Source organism: Aquarana catesbeiana, linkage group LG08 (assembly GCF_042186555.1).
Source record: "Aquarana catesbeiana isolate 2022-GZ linkage group LG08, ASM4218655v1, whole genome shotgun sequence".
Lineage (NCBI taxonomy): Eukaryota > Metazoa > Chordata > Amphibia > Anura > Ranidae > Aquarana > Aquarana catesbeiana.
In genome coordinates, this window is record NC_133331.1 from 207,602,077 (window position 1) to 207,627,888 (window position 25,812).

General features: G+C 44.2%; 1 protein-coding gene across 2 annotated transcripts in view; it reads left to right on the plus strand.

Annotated features, from left to right (window-relative positions):
* Window positions 1-25,812, plus strand: part of LOC141106239 (mannose-binding protein C-like) — a 188,021-nt gene that overhangs the window by 18,048 nt on the left and 144,161 nt on the right. Inside the window, exon 3 of one of the 2 annotated variants that reach the window (XM_073596853.1) lies at window positions 11,718-11,807. The exons of the other annotated variant lie outside the window; for it this stretch is intronic. Coding sequence (XP_073452954.1) covers window positions 11,718-11,807 — 90 coding nt within the window. The remainder of the gene's footprint in view (window positions 1-11,717; window positions 11,808-25,812) is intronic. 2 annotated transcript variants of the gene reach the window in all.

The window sequence follows — 25,812 nt, forward strand, 5'->3', positions numbered from 1 at the left end:
CTAGGGTCATAAAGCTAATTACCTCTCTTGATCACTCAAGCCACATGGAGTTGAGAATCAATCACCAGTAATATTGCTATTGCAGTGTGTTTGTTATAGAGCTAGCAGTAAATATGGAAGTTTAAAGATATGGCAGCAGGAGGCAATTACCAAAAATATTTCACAGCAAAGTCAGTTCAGTAGGGATGTAAAGATGGATAGGAGACAATTACCAAAAATATTTCACAGCAAAGTCAGTTCAGTAGGGATGTAAAGATGGATAGGAGACAATTACCAAAAATATTTCACAGCAAAGTCAGTTCAGTAGGGATGTAAAGATGGATAGGAGACAATTACCTGTAAAAGAGCAGAGAAGACATGATCAGAATTGATAACTGCGTCGGTGAAACTGCACATCACTCGTGACAGAGCCACTCAGGACAGAGCCATGATGTCTGCGCCTTGCCCCTGTAGGCCTCTTCACTAGTGTACCTTCGATTTGCCATTTTGGGCTCTAATTTTTAGGGGTACACTAGTGAGACTCACAGGCAAAAAAGCTCCTGACTGTTAGCGACTGATTCAAAACGCTACCAAAAAACTGTTAGCGATCGCAGGGATCAGGCCTGACTCTGCAAACGCTGCAGTTATGTGTGCTTAGTGTTTTGTAAGTGTCAGTGATCGATCGATACTGCACTTGGGTGGGCTGGGCAGGGCTGGGCCGAGGGACAAAATGCAGGTGATAGCAGGTATCTGGGCTGATCCCGCTAACACTTTGTTTATGGGAACCCTAAACTGCTGGGGATGCTAGTATAGATCTGATCGGATCAGATATCGATCCGCTCAGATACTATAGCACTAAGGGAGGTGTATGCTGCGTGCATGGGTGTTAGCGGTACTGGCGCTAACCTGACGCTGCCTGGGGCGACGCAGACCTTATCTAACCCTAAAAACTTAACTTATATCACCGGGGGGTTAAACCTTTATAAGGTAATAAACGGCGGGTGCCCTAAAACTATAACAAACAAACTAACTAACCAGCGTCACCCGTAACACTTATACGGTGATCGCTGGTGAAAGGGTTAACTAGGGGGCAATCAGGGGGTTAAAACCTTTAGTAGGTAGTATATGGGGGTCCCTGTCGCTATAAAACACTGACAGCGAACCTATATACTTACCTCCCTAACTAGCGTCACCTGTGTCACTAATACAGCAATCAGAAAAACGATCGCTTAGTGACACTGGTGACAGGGGGTGATCAAGGGGTTAACCTTTATTAGGGGGGGTTAGGGGGGTACCCTGGACCTAAAGGGGGGTACCCTAGACCTAAAGGGGGCTAACCCTAACTACCCTAACACTTATAACTGTCACAAACTGATACCAATGCAAAAAAAAAAACTGCTATTGGTGTCAGTGTGACAGGGGGTACAGGGGGGTGATCGGGGGGTGATGGGGGGTGAAAAGTGTGCCTAGTGTGTTCTACTGAATGTGTTGTGTTGGTGCACTTACTTGGATGTCTTCTCTCCTCTGCGCCGGAACGAAAAGACCGGCTCGAGGAGATGTGACATCACTTCCTCTGCCTCTGTTTACATTACAGAGGCAGAGGAAGGATTTTCATTCGTCGGGAGGGGGTGGCCACGAATGGATGGCCTCCCCCTCACCTCTTATCGCCCGCAAAGAAATGCCGTCCGCCTCTGGCACCGGGGGGGGTCCGATTGGACCCCCCGCCCGCGGAAGGCAGATCACGTGTATGTAGGTGATTCTGCCTGTCCGTGCCACTTTGCCGACGTACTTCGGCGTGAGGTGGTCGGCAAGTGGTTAAACATCGTACCTGGGGGGGTGTCTATAGTATGCCTGTAAAGTGGCACGTGTTTCCCATGCTTAGAACAGTCTCTGCACAAAATGACATTTGTAAGGAATAAAAGTAATTTAAAATTGCTTGCGGCTTTAATGTCGGGTCCTGACAATATGGATGAAAATCAGTGAGACAAACGGCATGGGTACCCCCCCCCCCCAGTCCACTACCAGGCCCTTTGGCTCTTGTATGGTTATTAAGGGGAACCCCACACCCAAATTAAAAAAGGAAAGGCGTGGGGCCCCCAGGCCCTATATACTCTGAACAGCAGTATACAGGTGGTGCAAACAAGACAGGGACTGTAGGTTTGTTGTTAAGTAGAATCTGCTTGTAATTTTGAACTGGTACATTTTTGAATTGTAACTCCAGCCAAAAAATCTATTTTTAAGCTTTTTGGAAAACATAGGGAAGGGTAATCACCCCTGTAACATTTGTTTTTCTGTCTGTGCACCTCTTCAGAAGGTTTCACCTCACTTTCTGTCCCAATGACAAATGTTTTTTGAAAATTTGGGGTTTTTAGTGAAACAAGGATTGGTGATAAAGCATCAGTGGAGAGGAGACACGTTTTTCTCATATTAAATCTTACAGGAGAGTTTCCCTTCCTAGGGGTAGATTTCATCTCACTTCCTGTTGTCTCGTTCCGTTTGCAAGTAGGAGTTGTTTGTAAGTTGGATCTTTGAAAGTAGTGGCCTGCCCTATATATTCTGCAGAAATTGGGGCCTTAGGTGTTGGTGTTGCCACAACACTGTAAGTCCTCACAGTTACTCTTGGTGGGCACTGGAACGGGTCCTGCTGTGAAATATTAGATCAAAAATTGTAATTACATGTCCCTGTTGAACAGGGGCTGAAAAATTGGGCCTTGGACACTGGTGCTGGTGCCACAACACTGTAACCCCTCACAGATACTCTAGTTGGAGCACAGGAATGAGCCCTGCTGCAAAGTATTGCATCAAAAATTGTAATTACACGCCCCTGTTAAAAAGGGGCAGAAATATTGCCACAACACTGCAACCCCTCACAGATACTCTAGTTGGAGCACAGGAATGAGCCCTGCTGCAAAGTATTGCATCAAAAATTGTAATTACACGCCCCTGTTAAAAAGGGGCAGAAATATTGCCACAACACTGCAACCCCTCACAGATGCTATAGTTGGTGCGCAGGAATCAGCCCTGCTGCAAAGTATTGCATCAAATATTGTAATTACACGCCCATGTTAAACAGGGGCAGAAAAAGTGGACCTTGGCCACTGGTGGCGGTGCCCAGAACCAAAAAGTTCTTACAAGCTATCAGCATGAAAATTGAGGAGGAAGAAGATTGTTACTCAGCATAACAGGATAATCACTCAGCATCAGCATAGGCAGTCTTGAAGGGATCTCACATTAAAAAAAAAATCAATTGGTTACATCAGCATCAGGTGCTTGGTAGCTGGTGATGCAAGACTGATCCATTTTTATGAAGGTCAGCCGATCGACTGTGATCGGTTACAAAGCCTCCAGCAGCACTGAATGTGCGTTCCGAAAGAACGCTGGATGCAGGACAGGCCAGTAGCTCAACTGCATACTGTGCAAGCTCTGGCCAGTGATCCATGCTCAATACCCAGTAACCCAGATTGTCGGTGGGAAAGGTGTCCTGAAAGTCTGATCTTGCCCCTAGGTAATCCTGCACCATGTGAATCAGACGCTGGTGATGGTTGCTGGAACCGATCATACCTTGGGGCTGCGGACTAAAAAATTGTCTGAACGCATCGGTCAGACGGCCACCTTCTCCACCACTCCTTCTGTGTTTGACTGAAGCCTCAGCAACATGTTGTCCAGGAGGACAAGGAAATTGTAACCTCCCAGGCTCTGGAAACGCTCTGGAAACGCGTTGCACAAACCTTTCTGCAAGGCCTCCCGAAGATGTTTCATCCTCTGCTCCGTCGGCAATGGCAAGATAAGGTCCTCAACCTTACCCTTGTAACGTGAATAAAGGAGGGTTGCCAGCCAGTAATCATCCCTCCCCTTGATATCACAAATATGAGGATCCTTCTGCAGGCTTTGCAGGATCAGGGAGGCCATGCAGCGTAGGTTTGCTGAGGCATTCAGTCCAGAGTCCTCTGGGTCACTAAGGACGACATGATCCATTTCCTCCCAGCCACGTACAAGTCCATGGGTTTCTTCGGACTGTAAATGATCCCTTGAAGACTGCTGCTGATGCTGAGTGCCAGACTCCACCTCCATGCTGACACAATCCTCCTCCCCCTCCTCCTCATCCTCTTCCTGTGTGATCAGCGGGCACGCAGGAACACTGTCTGGATAAAGGGGGCTTTGAGAGGTAAGGAAGTCCTCCTCTTCCTCCCTCTGTTCTGCCTCAAGTGCCCTGTCCATTATTCCATGCAGCGTGTGCTCCAACAGGTGGACAAGAGGGACAGTGTCACTGATGCATGCACTGTCACTGCTCACCATTCTTGTGGCCTCTTCAAATGGTGACAGGACAGTGCATGCATCCCTGATCATAGCCCACTGGCATGGGGAAAAAAAAAAAGCTCCCCTGACCCTGTCCTGGTGCCATAGTCGCATAGGTACTCATTGATGGCCCTCTGCTGCGTGTGCAGCCGCTGCAGCATGGCCAACGTTGAGTTCCATCTGGTGGGCATGTCACAGATTAGGCGGTTCTTGGGCAGGGTAAATTCCTTTTGGAAGTCAACCAATGCACACAGACTTTCCTGGCCCGCCTCAGGACATCCTGTAAGCCCAGGTACCTGCCCAAGAACAGCTGCACCACCAAGTTAAGGACATGAGCTAAACAGGGCACAGGTGTCAGTTGTCCCTGTCGGAGGGCGGAGAGGAGGTTGGTGCCATTGTTGCAAACCACCATACTTGGCTTAAGCTGGGGTGGCATCAACCACCTCTGAACCTGCCCCTGCAGAGCTGACAGAATCTCTGCCCCAGTGTGGCTCCTGTCCCCCAAGCACACCAGCTCAAGCACCGCATGGCATCTTTTTGCCTGCGTGCTTGCGTAGCCCCTTGAACGCCTACGGAGCACCGCTGGTTCTGAGGACAAATAAAGCAGCGGAAGAGGCCATGGAGGAAGAAGAAGAGGAGGGGGTGGAGGAGATAGGTGTGGCAGAATCACCACTAGTAGAATTTTGGAGGCGTGGTGGTGGAACAACCTCCAACACTACTGCAACCTGTCCTGCATCCTTCCCAGATGTCCCTGTCCCTGTCCATGCCTGCTGGACCATGAGTCAGTGGTAATATGCACCCCACCGCTGACCGCCCTGTCCAGCGAGGCCAAGACATTGCCTTCTGCATGCCGATAGAGAGCCGGAATCGCCTTCCATGAGAAAAAGTGCAGTTTGGGAACCTGCCACTGAGGAACCGCACATTCCACAAACTCACGGAAGGGGGCAGAGTCTACCAACTTAAAAGGCAGCAGTTGAAGTGCTAGCAATTTAGCCAAGCTAGCATTCAACCGCTGGGCATGTGGATGGCTGGGAGTGAACTTCTTTCAGCGGTGCAGCAGCTGGGGCAGGGAAATTTGCCTGGTACAATCTGACGTCGGTTTACCGATTGCAGATTGCCTGCAAGTACTTGGCTGTGACACACCTAATTCTACACCTTCATTCCTCTCAGTGCAGGTTTCAGAGAGGACTAAAGGTATAGTGGGGTTGGAGATCCCAGCTGATGAGGAGCAAGGATAGGTCCGCTTTCTTCTTTGGTGTGGGTCTTTTAGGTACGCTTGCCACCGAACTGCACGGCAGGTCGACATATATCTGGTCAAGCATGTGGTGCCCAAGCGGGTGATGTTTTGGCCACGCGAGATACGCTTGAGACATATGTTACAAATAGCAGCGGTGCAATCTGATGCGCTCGTCTCAAAAAAGGCCCACACCAAAGAACTTTTGGAATAACGCGCAGAGACAGCAGCGCCCTGCACATACGGAGCTCTGCGGTGTGATGCAGTCGGTGTGCTGGCCCCTGGAGGGCATCCTGCCTCATTGGAGATGTGCCTCCACCTCCTCCTCTCTCCTATCAGGCACCTACATGGAGTCAGTGACCTCATCATCCCCTCCCTCCTCATCACTGGAGCAAAGCTGGCAGTATGCTGCAGTTGGAGGAACATGACTGCCAGATTTCTGTCCTTCTTGGGCACCCCCTCTCTCTGTGCTTACGTTACTGCCTTCCTCTAGCTGGGTACCATCATCTGAGCCTTCAAAACGCTGGGCATCCTCCTGGAGCATGTACCCAACACTGTGGTCAAACAGTTCGGGGGACTCCTCAGGAGGACATGGTGGGGCTAGGTAAGGAGTGACTGATGCCATTGAGCCGAAAGAAGAGGCCGCGTTGGCAGCTGCTTTGCCAGACAAAGTACCCTGAGCCTGGGTGAGAGAGGATGAGGAGGATGAGGACGGCTTGGTCATCCACTCTACCAAGTCTTCCGCATGTTGCAGCTCAACACGGCCTGCTGCCAAAAAAAAGGACAAGCGTGTCCCACGGCCACGTGCTGATGAGGATGCACCGTCTCAACGACCAGCACTGTTGCCTCTAGACAGAGCCTGCTTGCCCTCTTTTATTGGCTTGTGACTCTCCTTGTTGGCCTTCCAGACATACTAATCGCCTGCATTGAGATGTAGCTGCACAAGCTGGGATGTGTATATATATACTGATACTGCAGCTAGCAGAATCAACTGTCTACCTGTAGTATTATTAGTATGAGAACACCAGCAATTGTCTTCAGGTAGCTTTAGGTACACACTGTGCAGAGTACACAGTACACTAACTGTAAATACTGCAGCTGCCTGCCTGTGGTTTTAATAGGATCATAACAACAGCAATTGTCTTTAGGTAGATTTAGGTGCACACTGTGCAGAGGACACAGTACACCAACTGTAAATACTGCAGTTGCCTGCCTATGGTACTAATAGGATAAGAAGAACACCACCAATTTTCTTCAGGTAGCTTTAGGTGCACACTGTGCAGAGGACACAGTACATAACTGTAAATACTGTAGCTGCCTGCCTGTGGTATTAATAGGATCAGAACAACAGCAATTGTCTTCAGGTAGCTTTAGGTGAACACTGTCCAGAGGACACAGTACACTAACTGTAAATACTGCAGCTGCCTGCCTATGGTACTAATAGGATCAGAAGAACACCACCAATTTTCTTCAGGTAGCTTTAGGTGCACACTGTGCAGAGGACACAGTACACTAGTAGGGCGTACACACGGTCGGACTTTGTTCGGACATTCCGACAACAAAATCCTAGGATTTTTTCCGACGGATGTTGGCTCAAACTTGTCTTGCATACACACGGTCACACAAAGTTGTCGGAAAATCCGATCGTTCTAAACGCGGTGACGTAAAACACGTACGTCGGGACTATAAACGGGGCAGTGGCCAATAGCTTTCATCTCTTTATTTATTCTGAGCATGCGTGGCACTTTGTCCGTCGGATTTCTGTACACACGATCGGAATTTCCGACAACGGATTTTGTTGTCGGAAAATTTTATATCCTGCTCTCAAACTTTGTGTGTCGGAAAATCCGATGGAAAATGTGTGATGGAGCCTACACACGGTCGGAATTTCTGACAACAGGGTCCTATCACACATTTTCCGTCGGAAAATCCGACCGTGTGTACGGGGCATAACTCTAAATACTGCAGCTGCCTGCCTGTGGTATTAATAGGATCAGAACAGCAGCAATTGTCTTCAGGTAGCTCTAGGTGCACACTGTGCAGAGGACGCAGTACACTAACTGTAAATTATGCAGCTGCCTGCCTGTGGTACTAATAGAATCAGAAGAACAACACCAATTTTCTTCGGGTAGCTTTAGATGCACACTGTGCAGAGGACACAGTACACTAACTGTAAATACTGCAGCTGCTTGCCTGTGGTACTAATAGGATCAGAACAACAGCAATTGTCTTCAGGTAGCTTTAGGTGCACACTGTGCAGAGGACGCACTACACTAACTGTAAATACTGCAGCTGCCTGCCTGTGGTATTAATAGGATCAGAACAACAGCAATTGTCTTCAGGTAGCTTTAGGTGCACACTGTGCAGAGGATGCACTACACTAACTGTAAATACTGCAGCTGCTTGCCTGTGGTACTAATAGGATCAGAAGAACACCACCAATTTTCTTCAGGTAGCTTTAGGGGCACACTGTGCAGAGGACACAGTGCACTAACTGTAAATACTGCAGCTGCCTGCGGTACTAATAGGATCAGAACACCACCAATTTCCTTCAGGTAGCTTTAGGTGCACACTGTGCAGAGGACGCACTACACTAACTGTAATTACTGCAGCTGCCTGCGGTACTAATAAGATCAGAAGAACACCACCAATTTTCTTCAGGTAGCTTTAGGTGCACACTCTGCCTAGGATGCACTACACTAACTGTAAATACTGCAGCTGCCTGCAGTACTAATCGAATCAGAAGAACACCACCAATTTTCTTCAGGTAGCTATAGGTGCACACTGTGCAAAGGACGCACTACACTAACTGTAAATACTGTAAAAACACCTGCCTGTCAGTAGGAAGAGAATAACAGGAACGGATCTAGCTAAACTGAAATCAGTGTGTATGTATATATATATATATATATATATATATATATATATATATATATATATATATATATATATATATATATATATATATATATATATATATATATATATACACACACACACACACACACACACACACACACACACAACACCTAGGATGCATATATATACACAATACACTGTAAGTGCAGCTAACTGACTCGCCTGCCTACTCTATCTAACTTAAATCAAATGACACTGTCTATCTCTCCGCCGCCGCTGCAACACACTACACAAGGGTGCCATGCAGGTGGCCTTATATAATGTGTGGCGTGTACTAAATCCCCTGAGCCATAATTGGCCAAAGCCACCCTGGCTTTGGCCAATTACGGCTCTCTGTACAGATAGTGCTGTGATTGGCCAAGCATGCAGGTCATAGTGCATGCTTGGCCAATCATCAGCCAGCAATGCACTGCGATGCCGCAGTGAATTATGGGCCATGACGCGCCACTCGAATTTGGCGCGAACGGCCCATAATGTTCGAAATTCGACAAACGGTCGAACATGCGATGTTCGAGACGAACATAGGTTCGACTCAAACTCGAAGCTCATCCCTAGTACTCCACACCTGGTTGCCACCACACACGCTTGACACCATCTGAACCAAATAAATTTATCTTCGTCTCATCAGACCACAGGACATGGTTCCAGTTATCCATGTCTCTATTCGGCTTGTCTTCAGCAAAGGGTTTGCGGGCTTTCTTGTGCATCATCTTTAGAAGAGGCTTCCTTCTGGGACAACAGCCATGTAGACCAATTTGATGCCCTGTGCGGCGTATGGTCTGAGCACTGACAAGATGACCCCCCACCCCTTAAACCTCTGCAGCAATGCTGCCAGCACTCATATGTCTATTTCCCAAAGACAACCTTTGAATATGAAGCTGAGCACATGCACTCAACTTCTTTGTTCGACCATGGAGAGGCCTGTTCTGAGTGGAACCTGTCCTGTTGAACTGCTATATGGTATTGGCCACCGTGCTGCAGCACAGTTTCAGGGTCTTGGCAATCTTCTTATAGCCTAGGCCATATTAATGTAGAGCAACAATTATTTTTTGCCATGAGGTGCCATGCTGAATTTCTAGTGAGCAATAAGAGAGTGAGTGTGATAACTAGCGATGAGCCGAACACCCCCCGGTTCAGTTCGCATCCAGAACATGTGAACAGGCAAAACATTCGTTCGAACACTGTTAAAGTCTATGGGACACGAATATGCATAATCAAAAGTGCTCATTTTAAAGGCTTATATGCAAGTTATTGTCATAAAAAGTGTTTGGGGACCTGGGTCCTGCCCAGGGGACATGTATCAATGCAAAAAAAGTTTTAAAAACGGCCGTTTTTTCGGGAGCAGTGATTTAAATAATGCTTAAAGTGAAACAATAAAAGTGTAATATTCCTTTAAATTTCATACCTGGGGGGTGTCTATAGCATGCCTGTAAAGGGGCACATGTTTCCCGTGTTTAGAACAGTCTGACAGCAAAATGACATTTCTAAAGGACCCAGACCCTTATTCTAGCACGCAACCTGGCAGGCCGCAGGAAAAGAGGGGGGGATGAGAGAGTGCCCCCCTCCTGGACCGGTGCTTTGGGGTATGTTAATGGGGAGAAGGGCCTCACCCCACAACCCATACCCGGTGATTGTGGGGGTCTGCGGGCGGGGGGATTATCAGAATCTGGAAGCCCCCTTTAACAAGGGGGTATTCTCAGCAACAAGACCCTGTGGCTTTCCCCGTGTTGTCAGAGGGGGGTGGAAGAAGATGGAAGAAGAAGAAATTAATAAAGGACTTGTCAAAAACCGTCTCTTGTGTTTTTAAACCTCTTTGACACTTTTTTTGTAAAATGGTTGGGGTACATTTGTACCCAATTACCAATTCACACGGGGGGGGGCTGGGACCTGCGGCCTGCCAGGTTGCATGCTTGGATAAGGGTCTGGTATGGGTTTTTGGGGGGACCCCACGCCATTTTTTTAAAAACTTTGACGCGGGGTTCCCCTTAAAATCCATATCAGACCTGAAGGGTCTGGTATGGATTTTGAGGGGGACTCCCCACGCCATTGTTTTTTTTTAAATTTTGGTGCAGGGTTCCCCTTAATATCCATACCAGACCTGAAGGGCCTGGTATGGAATTTAGGGGGGACCCCCACGCATTTTCTTTTTAAATTTTGGTTTGTTGTTCCCCTGTGGGGAAATTCCATGCCATTTTTATCAATTAACTTTCATGTGTATTGCCGGACCGACAATTCATTATAGCCGGCGCTAGCAATAGTAGTTTTAAATTACTTTTTTTCCTTTAGAAATGTCATTTTGCTGTCAGACTGTTCTAAACACGGGAAACATGCGCCCCTTTACTATAGACACCCCCCAGGTACGAAATTTAAAGGAATTTAATTTAAAGGAATATTTAAAGGAATATTATTACTTTTATTGTTTCACTTTAAGCATTATTAAAATCACTGCTCCCGAAAAAACAGCCGTTTTTAAACGTTTTTTTTGCATTGATACATGTCCTCTGGGGCAAGACCCAGGTCCCCAAACACTTTTTATGACAATACCATGCATATAAACCTTTAAAATTAGCACTTTTGATTTCTCCCATAGACTTTTAAAAGGTGTTCCGTGGCTTTCGAATTTGCTGCGAACACCCCAAATTGTTCGCTGTTCGGCGAACGGGCGAACAGCCAATGTTCAAGTCGAACTCATTTTCGACCCGAACATAAAGCCCATCCCTAGTGATAACACCAAATTTAACACACCTGCTCCCCATTCACACCTGAGACCTTGTAACACCAACGAGTCACGTGACACCAGGGAGGAAAAATGGCTAATTGGGCTCAATTTGGACATTTTCCCTTAGGGGTGTACTCAATTTTGTTGCCAGTGGTTTAGATATTAATGGCTGTGTATAGTTATTTTGAGGGGACAGCAAATGTACACTGTTATACAAGCTGTACACTCGCTACTTTACATTGTAGCAAAGTGTCATTTCTTCAGTGTTGTCACATGAAAAGATATAATAAAATATTTACAAAAATGAGAGGGGTGTACTCACGTTTGTGAGATACTGTATGTGTGTCCCGTAATGATGTCACACTTGGTGACCCCTCAGTCAAGAAAGTTGAACACATTCCTGTAAACAGAAAGGGTGTAGAGACCTTACATCAGCGGAATTTACTTTATAATGGAGACAGTTGTTTTGCCATAATGTATTAGGATTAAACATGATCCGTTTTTCTATTACTATACCACTTACATATTGCAAACGGTAAATATTATTGTCCTGTATTACATGTATTACAGGTGAAAGAGGGGAAAGAGGAATCCCAGGTCCTCCAGGGAAAGTAGGACCAATAGGCAATCAAGGGGTTAAGGGAAATACTGGAGTTACAGGTAAGATAGTCTGTCGGAATGTATAACTGAATTATTCTTCATTTCGGGGTAAAACAGAACAAGATAGATAATAATTAGCACCAATGCTTGCCATAACATCTCCTGGATCTTTACCCAACATTCTTTTGTATATCTGAAGAAAACGGTACAGTATATATTATATGCATTCATCAAAGAAATTATAGGATTTATATTTTGAAAAAGTTTTTATTATCAGATAGCAGTAGAAGGGTTACATACAGTATCCAAACATCCTAAGATCAATAAGTATATGATGCTAACATGTATACATTGATCAAATCTGATAAGTACAATTTTTCCCTTTTACCCCCCCCCCCAGGTAAAAAAGGCAACTCAAGAACAGCTTTAAACAAAATGAACAAAACCCACTACCCCCAGGTCCAGCAAGTGTGTGATACTGTATTCTCAGCAAAAACATCACAAGACTTAACATCTCGGCTCAGTCGTTCTCATAGTTCCTCAATTATACACCTCCCCTCTAGCGTATCAATAGAATCCACCCATCGAAACCAAACTTTCCTGAATTATTTGGGAGCACTTCTGGCCTCATACATCATTCAATATAGCGGAATGTCTGCATTAACTCATTTCAGCCACATCTTCAGCTTTAAATTTTTTGCATATATCCACCTTCTTGCTATGAGTTTGTGGAGTCTAAGAAACAATTTAGTTGCCGCATCCATCTCCTCATCTTCAACTCCGAATAGACAGAGCAAGAGGGTACATACAGTTAGGTCCATATAATTTTGGACACAGGCACAATTTAGAATTTTTCAGGTATTTACCAAAACATATTCAAGCTCCAGTTATATAATGAATATGGGTTTAATTTTAGGGTATGTACATCCAAATCGGAGAAAGGGTTTAGGAATTACAGCTTTTGAATAGCTTTTTTTGAATAGCCATCCCCCCTCTTTCAAGAACCAAAAGTAATTGGACAATTGAATCAAAAGCGGTTTCATGGCCAGGTGTGGGCTACTCCATTATTTCTTCATCAATTAAGAAGGTAAAAGGTCTGGAGTTGATTCTAATGCCCCGTACACACGGTCGGATTTTCCGACAGAAAATGTTCGATGGGAGCTTGTTGTAAATTTCGACCGTGTGTAGGCTCGGACATTTTCCGTCGGAATTTCCGACAAACAAAATTTGAGATCTGGATCTCAAATTTTCTGACAACAAAATCCGTTCTCGTAAATTCCGATCGTGTGTACACAATTCCGATGCACAAAGTTCCACGCATGCTCTGAATCAATTACGAGACTGAATCGCTCGGTCTGGTAAAACTAGCATTTGTAATGGAGATAGCACATTCGTCACACTGCAACTTTTTAAATCTTTTAATGCAGCACATTCTCTTCTTCTTTATAATGCTAGAATAATGAAGTTGTTTTGCTGCTCATATTCACAGAGTTCTGACAATCTGATTTCTTTATTATGTCTCGTGATCTCATGAATTATTTTTTTTTTCGTCAGATCTCCAAATTAAGATTAAAATTTTTGGTTATAGTGTTTTTTTGGGTTTTTTTTGTTTTTTATCCAGATCTCCTATTTTTTTTTTTTTTTTATATTATCCAGATCTCCATAATTTTTTCTTTCGTTTTGTGTCAAGTTACCACAACATTATTATTATCTTGTATTTTTTAACCTCAAGGAGGTTGGTGTTGGTGTCCCTTGTTAATTTGACATTGTATTTTTGAAATGTACCTGCCTACTCACAAACAAACTGTCCTTTTTGAAGTTAAACACATAGGCAAGTATTTGTGAAAAATAAATAGCCATTTATTATGGGTCATAACAAAATAAAGAGGAAGGCAATGCTGGAGAAACTGGTGAAATTTGCGAAGCCTTTGTACCCCAGGGCACACATCAATTATTTTACAGTCAAAATTAGTGGCCTGAGGAGTCCTTATAATAGTGAAAACAATCCGGTCCAGGACTACAAGAGATCAGATGACATATGTGTCCCCAGGCTGTGGTCTTACCACAGCCTGCATTTTTTGCAGACCAGACTCAACCCAGGCCATCACTCTCTTCTTTTCCTTCCAGGCTTGCTTCCAGGCTGTGGCTCTGGTGTTGTAGTTGTGGCAGGAGGTTGAGGAGGAGGAGGAGGACCATGGTTGAACTCACAAACGTGGCTTTGGCTTGTGAGTTCGCCTCAACCCCCTATTTAGGGCTTGTAACATAACTTCCTCACATAAGAGGCGTTGGCCCTCCTCCATTTCCTGCATTTTGCAGGCTGCCATGTAGGCATAGTCGTCTTGAATATTGGGGGGGTTCTGAGGGGCACAGTAGCCTTCTGAAATAGGCCAAGTGCTGCCTCCTCCAGGTTACTCCTCTTCCTGGGACTTTTTCTTGGAAGGCGGAGGGGAGTGACCTGGGATTCGGGCAGGCTACTGGGCCCAGAGCCACAAATGTCCCAATCCCGGAGGATTTTTAAGGCCTCAAATATGGCCTTTATAGAGATGGTAGAGACGGTGGACATCTTCAAGATGGCCGACTATGACGGGAAGCATGGACCGTACCTAAACCCAAATGTGAGAAAGGCCAAGATCATGACTAAAGTTGTGAAACGTCTGCAGAAGAATTTTGGGATACAGCGATCCAAGGATCAACTGAGGAAACGATGGTCAGACCTCAAATTGAGGGAGCAGGATCAGTACAGAAGAATCCAGAGAGTGCTGCAAAAAAGTAAGTATTTTGTTGTGTGTTCCTATTCTTCTTATTACATTTGTGCTGCTCCATGTGCTTTTCTTTACTGTTGTACAGTTTAAAATGGCAAGTTTCAGGTTCATGGGCACAGTAATCGTTCGTAGTAAACACAGTTCGTTCTCCCACTAATACAAAGTTTTTTGCAGATGCAAGTTAACTACATTTGGTCATGCTTATTTGTCTTAAAAGAAGTTTAGTACATTGTTGTCTAGATGGGTTTGTAACTAGAATGAAATGCAAACTTGATTCAGTGTAAGGAGAGGACACTCAGCAGCTGTTTACACATCTGGGACACCAGAACAAACTTTTTAGGGTGTCCCACACAGGTGCTCCAGTGGATACTAGGGGTCTCTACATGTGTGATACTTTAACAAAAAAGATAAGTATACCAGCTTTTTAAAGGGAAAAAATCATGTCTTTAGCTTTGAACTCTGCCAAAACAGACAATTGTACGACACTTCCAAGCAATGTTTCATATTCCTATTTCTTGCCTCAAATATCTGTGTGCTAAGTATACCTTTATTTTATTTACATAGGGGAGAAAAGACTCGGGACGTCTAAGGTCACCGGGGACCCCCAACCTCCTAAAGAAGGGGAAATCCAAAAACAACAACCAGAGGATGTGGAGGAAGGAGAGGTTTATGAAGTGGGCAAAATAGTAACCACAACAGGTGAGTGTCTGAGACCACAGCTTTAGGTAATAGATGGATACCTGCATATTTATAATACATGGTGTGTTTTTATTTTTTTTTAGGTGATGTGGATGTTGTTTAAGAAGAAACACATTTCACAAGTACAAGTGCACAAGTCCTCATCGGGTAGATCATGGTGTGCAATCGGGATTTATAGAAGATCAAGGAAGATGTTGATGTGGAAAAAAGACTCAAAAACATCATAGATGTTTTAGGCAGAATCGAAAACATACCAACATTTCTAAAATTCTCTCTTTTTTTCTAACGTTTCTCTAAAATTTTAAAAGCCAAATTTTGAAGATGCACATAGTGTGTCAACATGTGCCATCTGCCATCACGGGATATCAAGGTACACGTTTTGGGGGTGCAACCCCTTCCTCGCAACTAAAGTAGATGAAAGGAAGGGGTTGCATCCCGGAAACACGTCCATTGATCCCCCATGATGGGAGCTAGCACATGTTGACATTAGGCATGGGATCAGGTGGCACAGCAAGAAGAGCTACACCCAGGCAATGCAGAGGTCCCAGGCTCAGATCTGGACCCTGACACACAGATAAAGATAACATCAGAGAGGGATGGGATCAGAAGGGAAATCCCCATTTTGACCCTCAATTTGTTGTGTGCATCTTCAAAATTTGGCTTTCACAGGGGTGACATCACCCCATATGATGAAGGCAATATCAACACAGTTTGGACATACTAATGTCTGATATTTCCTTCACTTTGTCAAAGTTGAACTTTGTAAGTTCCTGAGTTGTTGTATTGTTTTATGGTTTTAAACATACCTGTTTTAACACAAAAAGGCTATTCGTACTGTCCAAAAAAAATTTTATTACTAAAATATGTTGGTTTGTTCAAAAACCCTTTTCTAACGCACATGTGAATGTGCACAGAGTTAAAGTTTTCTACTCAACAATGTGTGGCTTCTTCTTTCAAGGCTCAATATCATTTTTTGGACTAAGTTGGTGTTTACACTGAAATGTGGGTTATTTACTAAAGGCAAATCCACTTTGCACTACAAGTGCACTTTCAATGCAGTTTCAAATGCAGTTCCATGTGCACTTTTGCAGTGCACTTGGAGTGCAAAGTGGATTTTCCTTTAGTAAATAACTCCCACAGTGCTTTATAATTTGCCACAATCATGCCATTTTCGTGACTCACCAAAATTCATTCATGGTGCTGAAAACGATGTATATTTTTATCAGTAATGCATTACATACATCAACAACAAAAACAAGGTGTGTGTGCGTAGCAGACCCACAACATAATAATATTTTGCTGAAGAAGAGATTGTCACCTCATGTATCAAATAAATTACATTTGCACTATTGAAGAAAATGGCCAAAAAGAAAAGCCCATTGGAGAACCTAGGAGACAGATAAAATAAACACAAGCAGTAAATCTTATTTCAGTTTAACTAAAAAAAGTATTTTGAAAATGTTTCCTAAACATTTTCTGGCATATTAATGGCCCCCCTACCCGCAAAGTACTCAACATACTTCTGTCTTACTTTGCAGGCGCTTCGGGGGGGCAAGCCAGGACGGCCAGCTACAAGCGCCGTCAGGGTTTCTTCTTAAAGTCCGGCCTCAGGCCTAACTGAGGCAACATAGTTCATTGAATTTCTCCTTAAAGAGTTGTGGAGAATGCAGCATGCAATGATTATATGGTTACGTTTATATTCCGCTATGTTGATTGCCGTAAGGAATAGGCGGAACCAGCTGGCCATTATACCAAAAGCGTTCTCCAATACTCTTTTGGCTCTGGCCAGCCAGTAGTTAAAAACCCTTTGGTCCGGGGTGAGAGTCCCCATGGCTTCAAAACGGTCGGCTGGTCAGAACGAACTAACAGAACGCACTGAAAATCAGAAAGGCCCGAGAAGAGCGAGCTGAAAATCAGAAACTAACGCACAAGAACGCACTAAAAATCAAATACGTACTATAATAATACGCACTGAAAAACAAATGTAAACCGACTACACGCACTGAAAACCAGATATGAACCCACAAACACAAACTGAAGAGGAGTAACGATCGAAAAAGCACAAGGCTGAAAAGCACGAATTGTCTCTCACCAAACTTCTACTAACACGAGATTAGCAGAAGGAGCCCAAAGGGTGGTGCACTTGGTATTGAACTTCCCTTTTCTAGTGCCATCGTACGTGTTGTACGTCACCGTGTTCTTGACGTTCGGAATTTCTGACAAGATTTGTGTGACTGTGTGTGTGCAAGACAAGTTTGAGCCAACATCCATCGGAAAAAATCCATGGATTTTGTTGTCGGAATGTGCGATCGTGTGTACGCAGCATAAGTGTGGTATTTGCATTTGGACTCTATTGCTGTGAACCTACATCATGCGTTCAAAGGAGCTGTCCATGCAAGTGAAACAGGCCATAAATCCATCCGAGAGATAGCAGCAACATTAGGAGTGGCCAAATCAACAGTTTGGTACATTTTGAGGAAAGAAGAATGCTTTCCATCTATTAAATCTTTTGCCCTTGTTGTTTTAACTTTTTGGATAGTTAAACATTTTTTTCTGACAATAAATACCTTATACAGCCCACTTCCTGGTTCTTGTCTGGTAAAATGCCTAGGCTTATGACATCATGCACGGGTCTCTCTCTCACTCTCATGCGAGTTTGCCAGCAAGAGAGGGGGATGAGTCATAAGAGGGCCAATGAGAGCTGCAGGGCTGCAAAGCTGGAGGTGTGCCTCTGTGTGTTTGTCTAAATCCAGGAAGTGGACAGGCAGCAGCTTCAGCTGCCCACAGTTAAAATGGATGCAGCCAGACTCAGTGGAGGGGTATTTCTGCAGCATATTTGGCAAGTAAAGAATCACAGTACAGTATATATAAAATAATATGCAAAGTGGTTGGAGAGCAGCTTCAGAATGGCAAATGTGTTTTTATTACAAATTATATGAGCAAACTGCAGTTCCTCTTCAAGGACACTCTCCAGGAGGTGGACATACTGTATCATTGTCAAAGTCTACAATCAAGAGAAGACTTCACAAGAGAAAATACAGAGGGTTCACCACATGGTGCAGACCATTCATAATCCTGAAGTATAGAAAAGACAGATTAGACTGCCAAAAAAATCTAAAAAAGCCAGACCAGCTCTGGAAAAGCTTTCTTTGGACGGATGAAACAAAGATTAATCTGTACCAGAATGACTGGAAGAAAAAAGTGTGGAGAAGGCTTGTGACAGCTCATGATCCAAAGCACACAACATCATCTGTAAAACATGATGGAAGCACGGTGATGGCATGGGCATGCATGGCTTCCAGTGGCACTGGGTCATTGGTGCTTATTGATGATATGACAGAAGACAGAAGCAGCCAGATGAATTCTGCAGTGTTTAGAGATATACTGTCAGCCCAGATTCGGCCAAATGCAGCAAAGTTGATTGGACAGCGCTTCACAGTACAGATGGACAATGATCCAAAACACACTGCAAAAGCAACCCAGGAGCTTTTGAAGGAAAAAAAGTGGAGTATTCTGCAATGGCAGAGTCAGTCACCTGATCTCAACCCAATTGAGCATGCATTTCACTTGCTGAAGGCAAAACTAAAGGCAGAAACAGCCACAAACAATGAACAACTGAAGTTATGCTGCAGTTAGAGCCTGGCAAAGCATCAGAAAGGTGGAAACCCAGTCTTTGGTAACATCCATGGGTTCCAGACTTCAGGCAGTCATTGCCAGTAAAGGATTCTCAACAAAATATTAAAAATTAAAATTTTATTTATGATTATATTAATTTGTCCAATTACATTTGAGCCCCTGGATATGGGGGGACTGTGTACAAAAATGGTTGCAGTTCCTAAAATTTGTACTTAATATTTATGTTCAACTCCTTGAATTAGCCACATAAGGACCGGAAGGTTTTACCCCCTTAATGACCAGTCCATTTTTTGTGATACAGCACTGCGTCGTTTCAACTGACAATTGCGCGGTTGTGTGATGCTCTACCCGAAAAAAGTTGATGTCCTTTTTTTCCCACAAATAGAGCTTTCTTTTGGTGATATTTGATCACCTCTGTGGTTTTTACACAAAAAAAGACCGCCAATTTTGAAAAAAAAAAAAACAATATTTTTTACTTTTTGCTATAATAAATATCCAAAAAACAAATAAAAAAACAAACTTTTTTATCAGTTTAGGCCAATAAGCTATATTGATTGGTTTGCGCAAAAGTTATAGCGTCTACAAAATAGGGGAAAGAGTTATGGCATTTTTATTATTTATTTATTTTTTTACTAGTATTGGCCGTGATCAGCGGTTTTTAGCGGGATTGCGACATTGCGGTGGACAGATCGGACACTTTTTTGGACCAGTGACATTATTACAGAGCAAAAAATAGCCACTGATCAGTGTATAAATGATGCTGGCAGGGAAGGGGTTAACACTAGGGGGCGATCAAAGGTTTAAGTGTGTCCTAGAGAGGTGTTGATTGGTTGAAAAATGATCGACCAATTCCAATTCTGTGTAAAGAAGAGCTGGTTGTTAAGCAGCGGGTCAGGAAGCCAGTCTTAACAACCGATGACTCATCAGCTGTCAGCAGATTTCCCCACTGACAGCTGAAATGTAAACGAAACAATTTCGGCAATGCCTTCGGGTCTGGTATGTATTCTAAGAGTAACCCCACTCCAAAAAAAAGAAAACAGCGTGGGGTCCCCCCCAAAATCCATATCAGACCCTTATTCAAGCATGCAGCCCAGAACCCCACTTAAAGTAAAACAATAAAATAAAATGAAATATTCCTTTAAATATAGTGCCTGGGGGGTTAGTCTGCCTTTGAGGTGGTGCATCTGTACCATGTATAGAACAAGCTGCAGCAAAAAATAGGATTTACTTACCGTAAAATCCGTTTCTCTGAGTTTGACAGACACAGCGCTCCATTATTCAAAACCATAGGGTTATATCGCCCCTTACAGGAGTAGAACACTAGTCCTAGGTGATATACACCCCCCTCTCTGCTATAGGCCTTCAGTTTAGTAACAAGCAGTGTCACAAGTAGGGATGAGCTTCGAGTTCGAGTCGAACACATGTTCGACTCGAACATTGGCTGTTCGCAAGTTCGCCGAACAGCGAACAATTTGGGGTGTTCGCGGCAAATTCGAATGCCGCGGAACACCCTTTAAAAGTCTATGGGAGAAATCAAAAGTGCTAATTTTAAAGGCTTATATGCAAGTTATTGTCATAAAAAGTGTTTGGGGACCTGGGTCCTGCCCCAGGGGACATGGATCAATGCAAAAAAAGTTTTAAAAACGGCCGTTTTTTCAGGAGCAGTGATTTTAATAATGCTTAAAGTCAAACAATAAAAGTGTAATATCCCTTTAAATTTCATAGCTGGGGGGTTGTCTATAGTATGCCTGTAAAGGGGCGCATGTTTCCCGTGTTTAGAACAGTCTGACAGCAAAATGACATTTCAAAGGAAAAAAGCCATTTAAACCTACTCGCTTCGATTGCATTGCCGGTCCGACAATACACATAGAAGTTCATTGATAAAAACGGCATGGGAATTCCCCACAGGGGAACCCCGAACCAAAATGTAAAAAAAAAATGACGTGGGGGTCCCCCTAAATTCCATACCAGGCCCTTCAGTGATCTGCGTTTTTTAGCGGGACTGCGACATTGCAGTGGACAAATTGAACACTAATGTGCCGTGTACACGATCGGACATTGATAGGACATTCCGACAACAAAATCCATGGATTTTTTCTGACGGATGTTGGCTCAAACTTGTTTTGCGTACACACGTTCGCACAAAGTTGTCGGAATTTCCGATCGCCAAGAACGCGGTGACGTACACCACGTACGACGAGACTAGAAAAGGCCAGTTCAGAACCAAGCGCGGCACCCTTTGGGCTCCTTTTGCTAATCTCGTGTTAGTAAAAGTTTGGTGAGAGACGATTCGCACTTTTTCAGACTCGTGGTTTTCAGATCGTTTTCTGCTGTTCAGTTTGTGCTTGTTGGTTTATATCTGCTCTTCAGTGCATGCAGTCAGTTCGTATTGTACTATTCAGTGCGATCTTGTCCGCTCGTTACTGTTTTTCAGGGCGCTCTTCACAGGCCTTGCTGTTTTTCAGTGCGTTCTGTTACTTCGTTCTGAGCAGCCGACCGTTTTCTAGCCATGTTGCGTATACGTACTCCTCGTAGAGTTCGCGCTGTGCGGGGGCTTGGTGTTGGGGTCCTGACCTTGACACAAGTCCAGTCCATGAACAGGGTGGGGAGGAGTTCATGGACCAAGAATTGGTTGCTTCAGCGTGACCAGTTCTGTCATATGCCTTTGCTCCGTGAGATCCGTGAGAATAATCCTGATGATTTCAGGAACTTTCTCCGGATGACGGACCCCGTATTTCACCGTTTTTGGCTTTGCTGACCCCCTATATCAGCAGGCAGGATACCTGCATGAGGCAAGCCATCACTCCAGAGCAGAGGCTCGTCGCCACCCTGTGGTACTTGGCGATGGGGAGAAGTCTGCAGGACTTGAAGTTCTCGACAGGCATCTCCCCCCAGGCTCTGGGGATCATTATCCCAGAGACCTGTTCTGCCATCATCCAGGTCCTGCAGAAGGAGTATATTAAGATTTTTATCCTTTAATATCACATTTTATTGTATTTAATGTTTGCTAATATTTTGTATTTCTTTCCTCATTCCCTAATTACCATGATTATAATATGCTGTGAATGCCCCCTTTGTCCTTATGCATGCTGGATTTTTATGTCATTATTTTTTTTGTCCTTCATACATATTTGCCTTCACTTACCTCCCCAGCATGGTCTCCTGGCCCTATATTCACCTCATGTAGTCACTTAATGTATTTTATCAGCTCCATAGTAGTGCTTTACCCCAAACACCCCCTAAAATGTTTTTAAATGTGATTTGTGCTTTAAATTCAGGAAGAGTGCCAGAGGCTTTTTTTGGGGGGGTCCCCAAATCATTTTTAACCCTCCCTCCCCCCAACTGCTAAGTCAGCTGACAAATTCTCTATCTATCCTCAATCATCTATCTGCTGACTTTGCCAAACCCATAACACTATACTCATCTCTTTTGTGCTCAGATTTATGGATGAATTCCCCAAAGCATGTAGTGCAAGGGCCTGCCTTTATACTTTCAAATGGTACTGTTTTCTGTATACTATTATTATCTTGATAGGTAATAGCAGAATGTCCAAATGTGCTCAAATGTGTACAATGTGTATTTATATCTTTGTATTATGACACTTCTTACCTGTCCAGTGGGCTGTCAATAGTGTAACTAAGGAGGGGCTGTTCAAAGTAATACACATTATTTAGGCATTCATCTCTCAATGAAGTGGAGAGGGTTAGCTGTCCAAGAGTTCCCCCAAGAGTCCCCCCCCCATAATGTTAGAAATGGCCCATGAGGGGGGGGGGGGAATCTGATAGGTGTACCTTATACTTTGGTCTTTAAAAACTCCCTCAAATAAATGTTATCTTGATTGTTGGGCAAGAATGTTTGTGTCCAATCAGCTTTCCCTGTTTATGTGCAAAATGACTAATTTTTTTGTTTTGTTTGAGTCCACAGTTTCCTTCCATGCCACAGGAATGGCAGACTGTGGCCTCCCACTTTGCCCAGCGGTGGGACTTTCCTAACTGTGGAGGGGCAATTGATGGGAAACACGTCCACATCGTCCCACCCCCCAACTCGGGGTCGTACTATTATAATTATAAGGGGTTCAATAGTATTGTGATGTTGGCGGTGGTGTCGGCTACTTATGAGTTCCTGTATGTGGACGTGGGGAAGAATGGCCGGATGTCCGATGGTGGAGTCATTGCCCAGACGGAGTTCTACAGGCGTCTCCAGAATGGCAGCTTGGACTTGCCACCTCCAGAAGACAATGTGGAAGGACTCCCATTCGTCTTCATTGCTGATGAAGCGTTTACCCTGGGGAACCAACTTATGCGGCCATTCCCGATGAGGACCCTCACCCCGGACCAGAGGGTTTTTAATACCGGCTGGCCAGAGCCAGAAGAGTGGTGGAGAACACGTTTGGAATCATGGCCAGCCGGTTCCGCCTATTTCTTACACCCATACACATGGCGGAGTACAAACTGAATCATATTATCCTGGCGTGCTGTGTTCTACACAACTTTTTACGGCAACATTCTGCCAACTATGCTGGCTCAGTTGGGCCTGAGGCTGGACTTCAAAATGAAACAACCCTGACGGCACTTGAAAGTGGCCGTCCTGGCTTGCCCCCCCTGAGTGCCCGTGATGTCCGGCTAAGATACCTTGAATTCTTTGCGTGTAGGGGGGCTATCAATATGCCAGACAATGTCTGAAACCTTTTTCAAATAAAAAAACAAATAACTACTCAAATCTTTCGTGACATTTACTGCTTGTGTTTGTTTTAGCTGACCCTGACAGAAATGTGATGAGTCCTGAAAATGGCGTGATTGTGTAACCTTGCAAAGCACTGGTGGGTGTTATTTACTAAAGGCAAAGACACTTTGCACTACAAGTGCAGTTGAAACTGCACTTGTAGTGCAAAGTGGATTTTACCTTAGGAAATAACACCCATTGTCACAAAAAACACCAATTAGAGCACCACAAAAGTGTTGGAGCATTGAAACAATAATCCACACATTCTTGATTAACAATCTTTTTTAAACCAGCACAATCACATGTGCATTTAGAAAAGGTTTTTAGAACAAACCAACATGTTTGCTGTATAACAATTTTTGGGGTCACATTAGAAAAAGTAGAAATGTCCATTTAAGATAAAACAGGCATGTTTAAAACCAACAAGAAAGACACAAATCTTGAACTTACAAAGTTCACATTTGGTAGAACTTGAAGGCAATATCAGACATCAGTATTTACAAACTGTGTTTGATATTGCGTTCAGATGGGGGGGAATCACCCCAGGAAAAACCAAATTTTGAAGATGCACACAAATTTGCGAATGTCAACATGTGCTACCTGCCATCACGGGGGATCAAGGGACGTGTTTTGGGGGTGCAACCCCTTCCTCACAGCTACTTGATTATTGAGGAAGGGGTTGCACCCCCAAAACGCTTCCATTGATCTCCCGTGATGGCAGATAGCACATGTTGACACACTGTGTGCATCTTCAAAATTTGGCTTTTCTCATATTTGTCAAAAAATGTCAAAAATTTTTAGCACACAAAAAAAAGGGATTTTGAGGGGTTTTAAACTCTCCCTAAAACATCAATGATCTTCATTTTTTGAATAACATCATTGATGTTTTTCTTGATGTTTTCCAAGTCCCTATTACACCCCATGATCTCCCCGATCAGGATCTGTGCACTTTCCGAGGTGAAAGGATCTGGATCCACAACATCACGATCACCTAAAAAGATAGAAACCAAAAAACACCATGTATTATAAATCTGCCGGCATCCATCTCTTACCTGAGCCTGTGGTCGCAGACACTCACCTGTTGTGGTGCCAATTTTCACCACGTCTTCCTCCTCCTGCTGTGCTTGTTCTGGGTGGATTTCCCCTTCTTCCAGAGGTGGGGGGTCTCTGGTCTCCTCGGATGAGGGGTGTCCTCCGAGTCTTTTCTCCCCTATGTAAAAAAAAATAGGTCTACTTAGCACACAGATATTTGATAGCAGAACTATAAATATGAAACATTGCTTGGAAGTGGGGTACAATTGTCTGTTTTGGCAGAGTTCCAAGATGTTGCATTTTTCTTGTCCTTTGTGAAGCTTCAATACTTACCTGTTTTGTACAAGCTTCACAGATGGAGACAACCCTATAGTATACACTGGAGCACCTGTGTGGGCCCCCTAATAAAAAGGGTGTTATTGTGTCCCACACTAGCGCTCCAGCGTCCAGATGTGTAAACAGCTGCTGAGTGTCCTCTCCTTACACAGAATCTAGTTTGCATTTCATTCTAGTAACAAACCCATCTACACAATCAAATTAGTTTCACACAAGTAGGCCCTAAAAAATGTGGGCAAATGCATATGGCCAAAACAATGGTGTTTTATAGGAAGAAAGAAAAATGTTTGATACGAACGAATAATGTGCCCATGAACATGAAAGTTGACATTTTAAACTGGATAACAGTTAAGAAAAGCACATGGAGCAGCACGAACGTAATAAACACAAAAAGAATAGGAACACAGCACAACTACTTACTTTTTTGCAGCACTCTCCGGATCTTTCTGTACTGCTCGTGCTCTCTTAATTTTAGGTCCACCACTTCCTGAGCTGATCTTTCGATCGACGTACCCCGAAATTCCAGTGCAGACTTTTGACCACTTTCGCCATGATCTTGGCCTTTCGGACATTGGGGTTGGGGTAAGGACCATACTTCCCGTCATAGTCGGCCTTCTTCAGGATGTCGACCATCTCCAACATCTCCCCAAAGGACATATTAGATGCCTTAAATCGTCTCCTTCTGGATCAGGATGTTTCTGCCTCCGGGCTTTCCTCCTCCTCGTTGGTGTAATTATCAGACACCTGCTCTGACTCCGCCATGTGCTCTTCCCCACTGCGACGAACAAGAAGGGGCGGGGAATAGACTATAAAGAACGTCAGGGGCAGGCGGAGTTTCACGCATGCGCAGTGTCTATAAAGCGTAACACGCGTGCGTA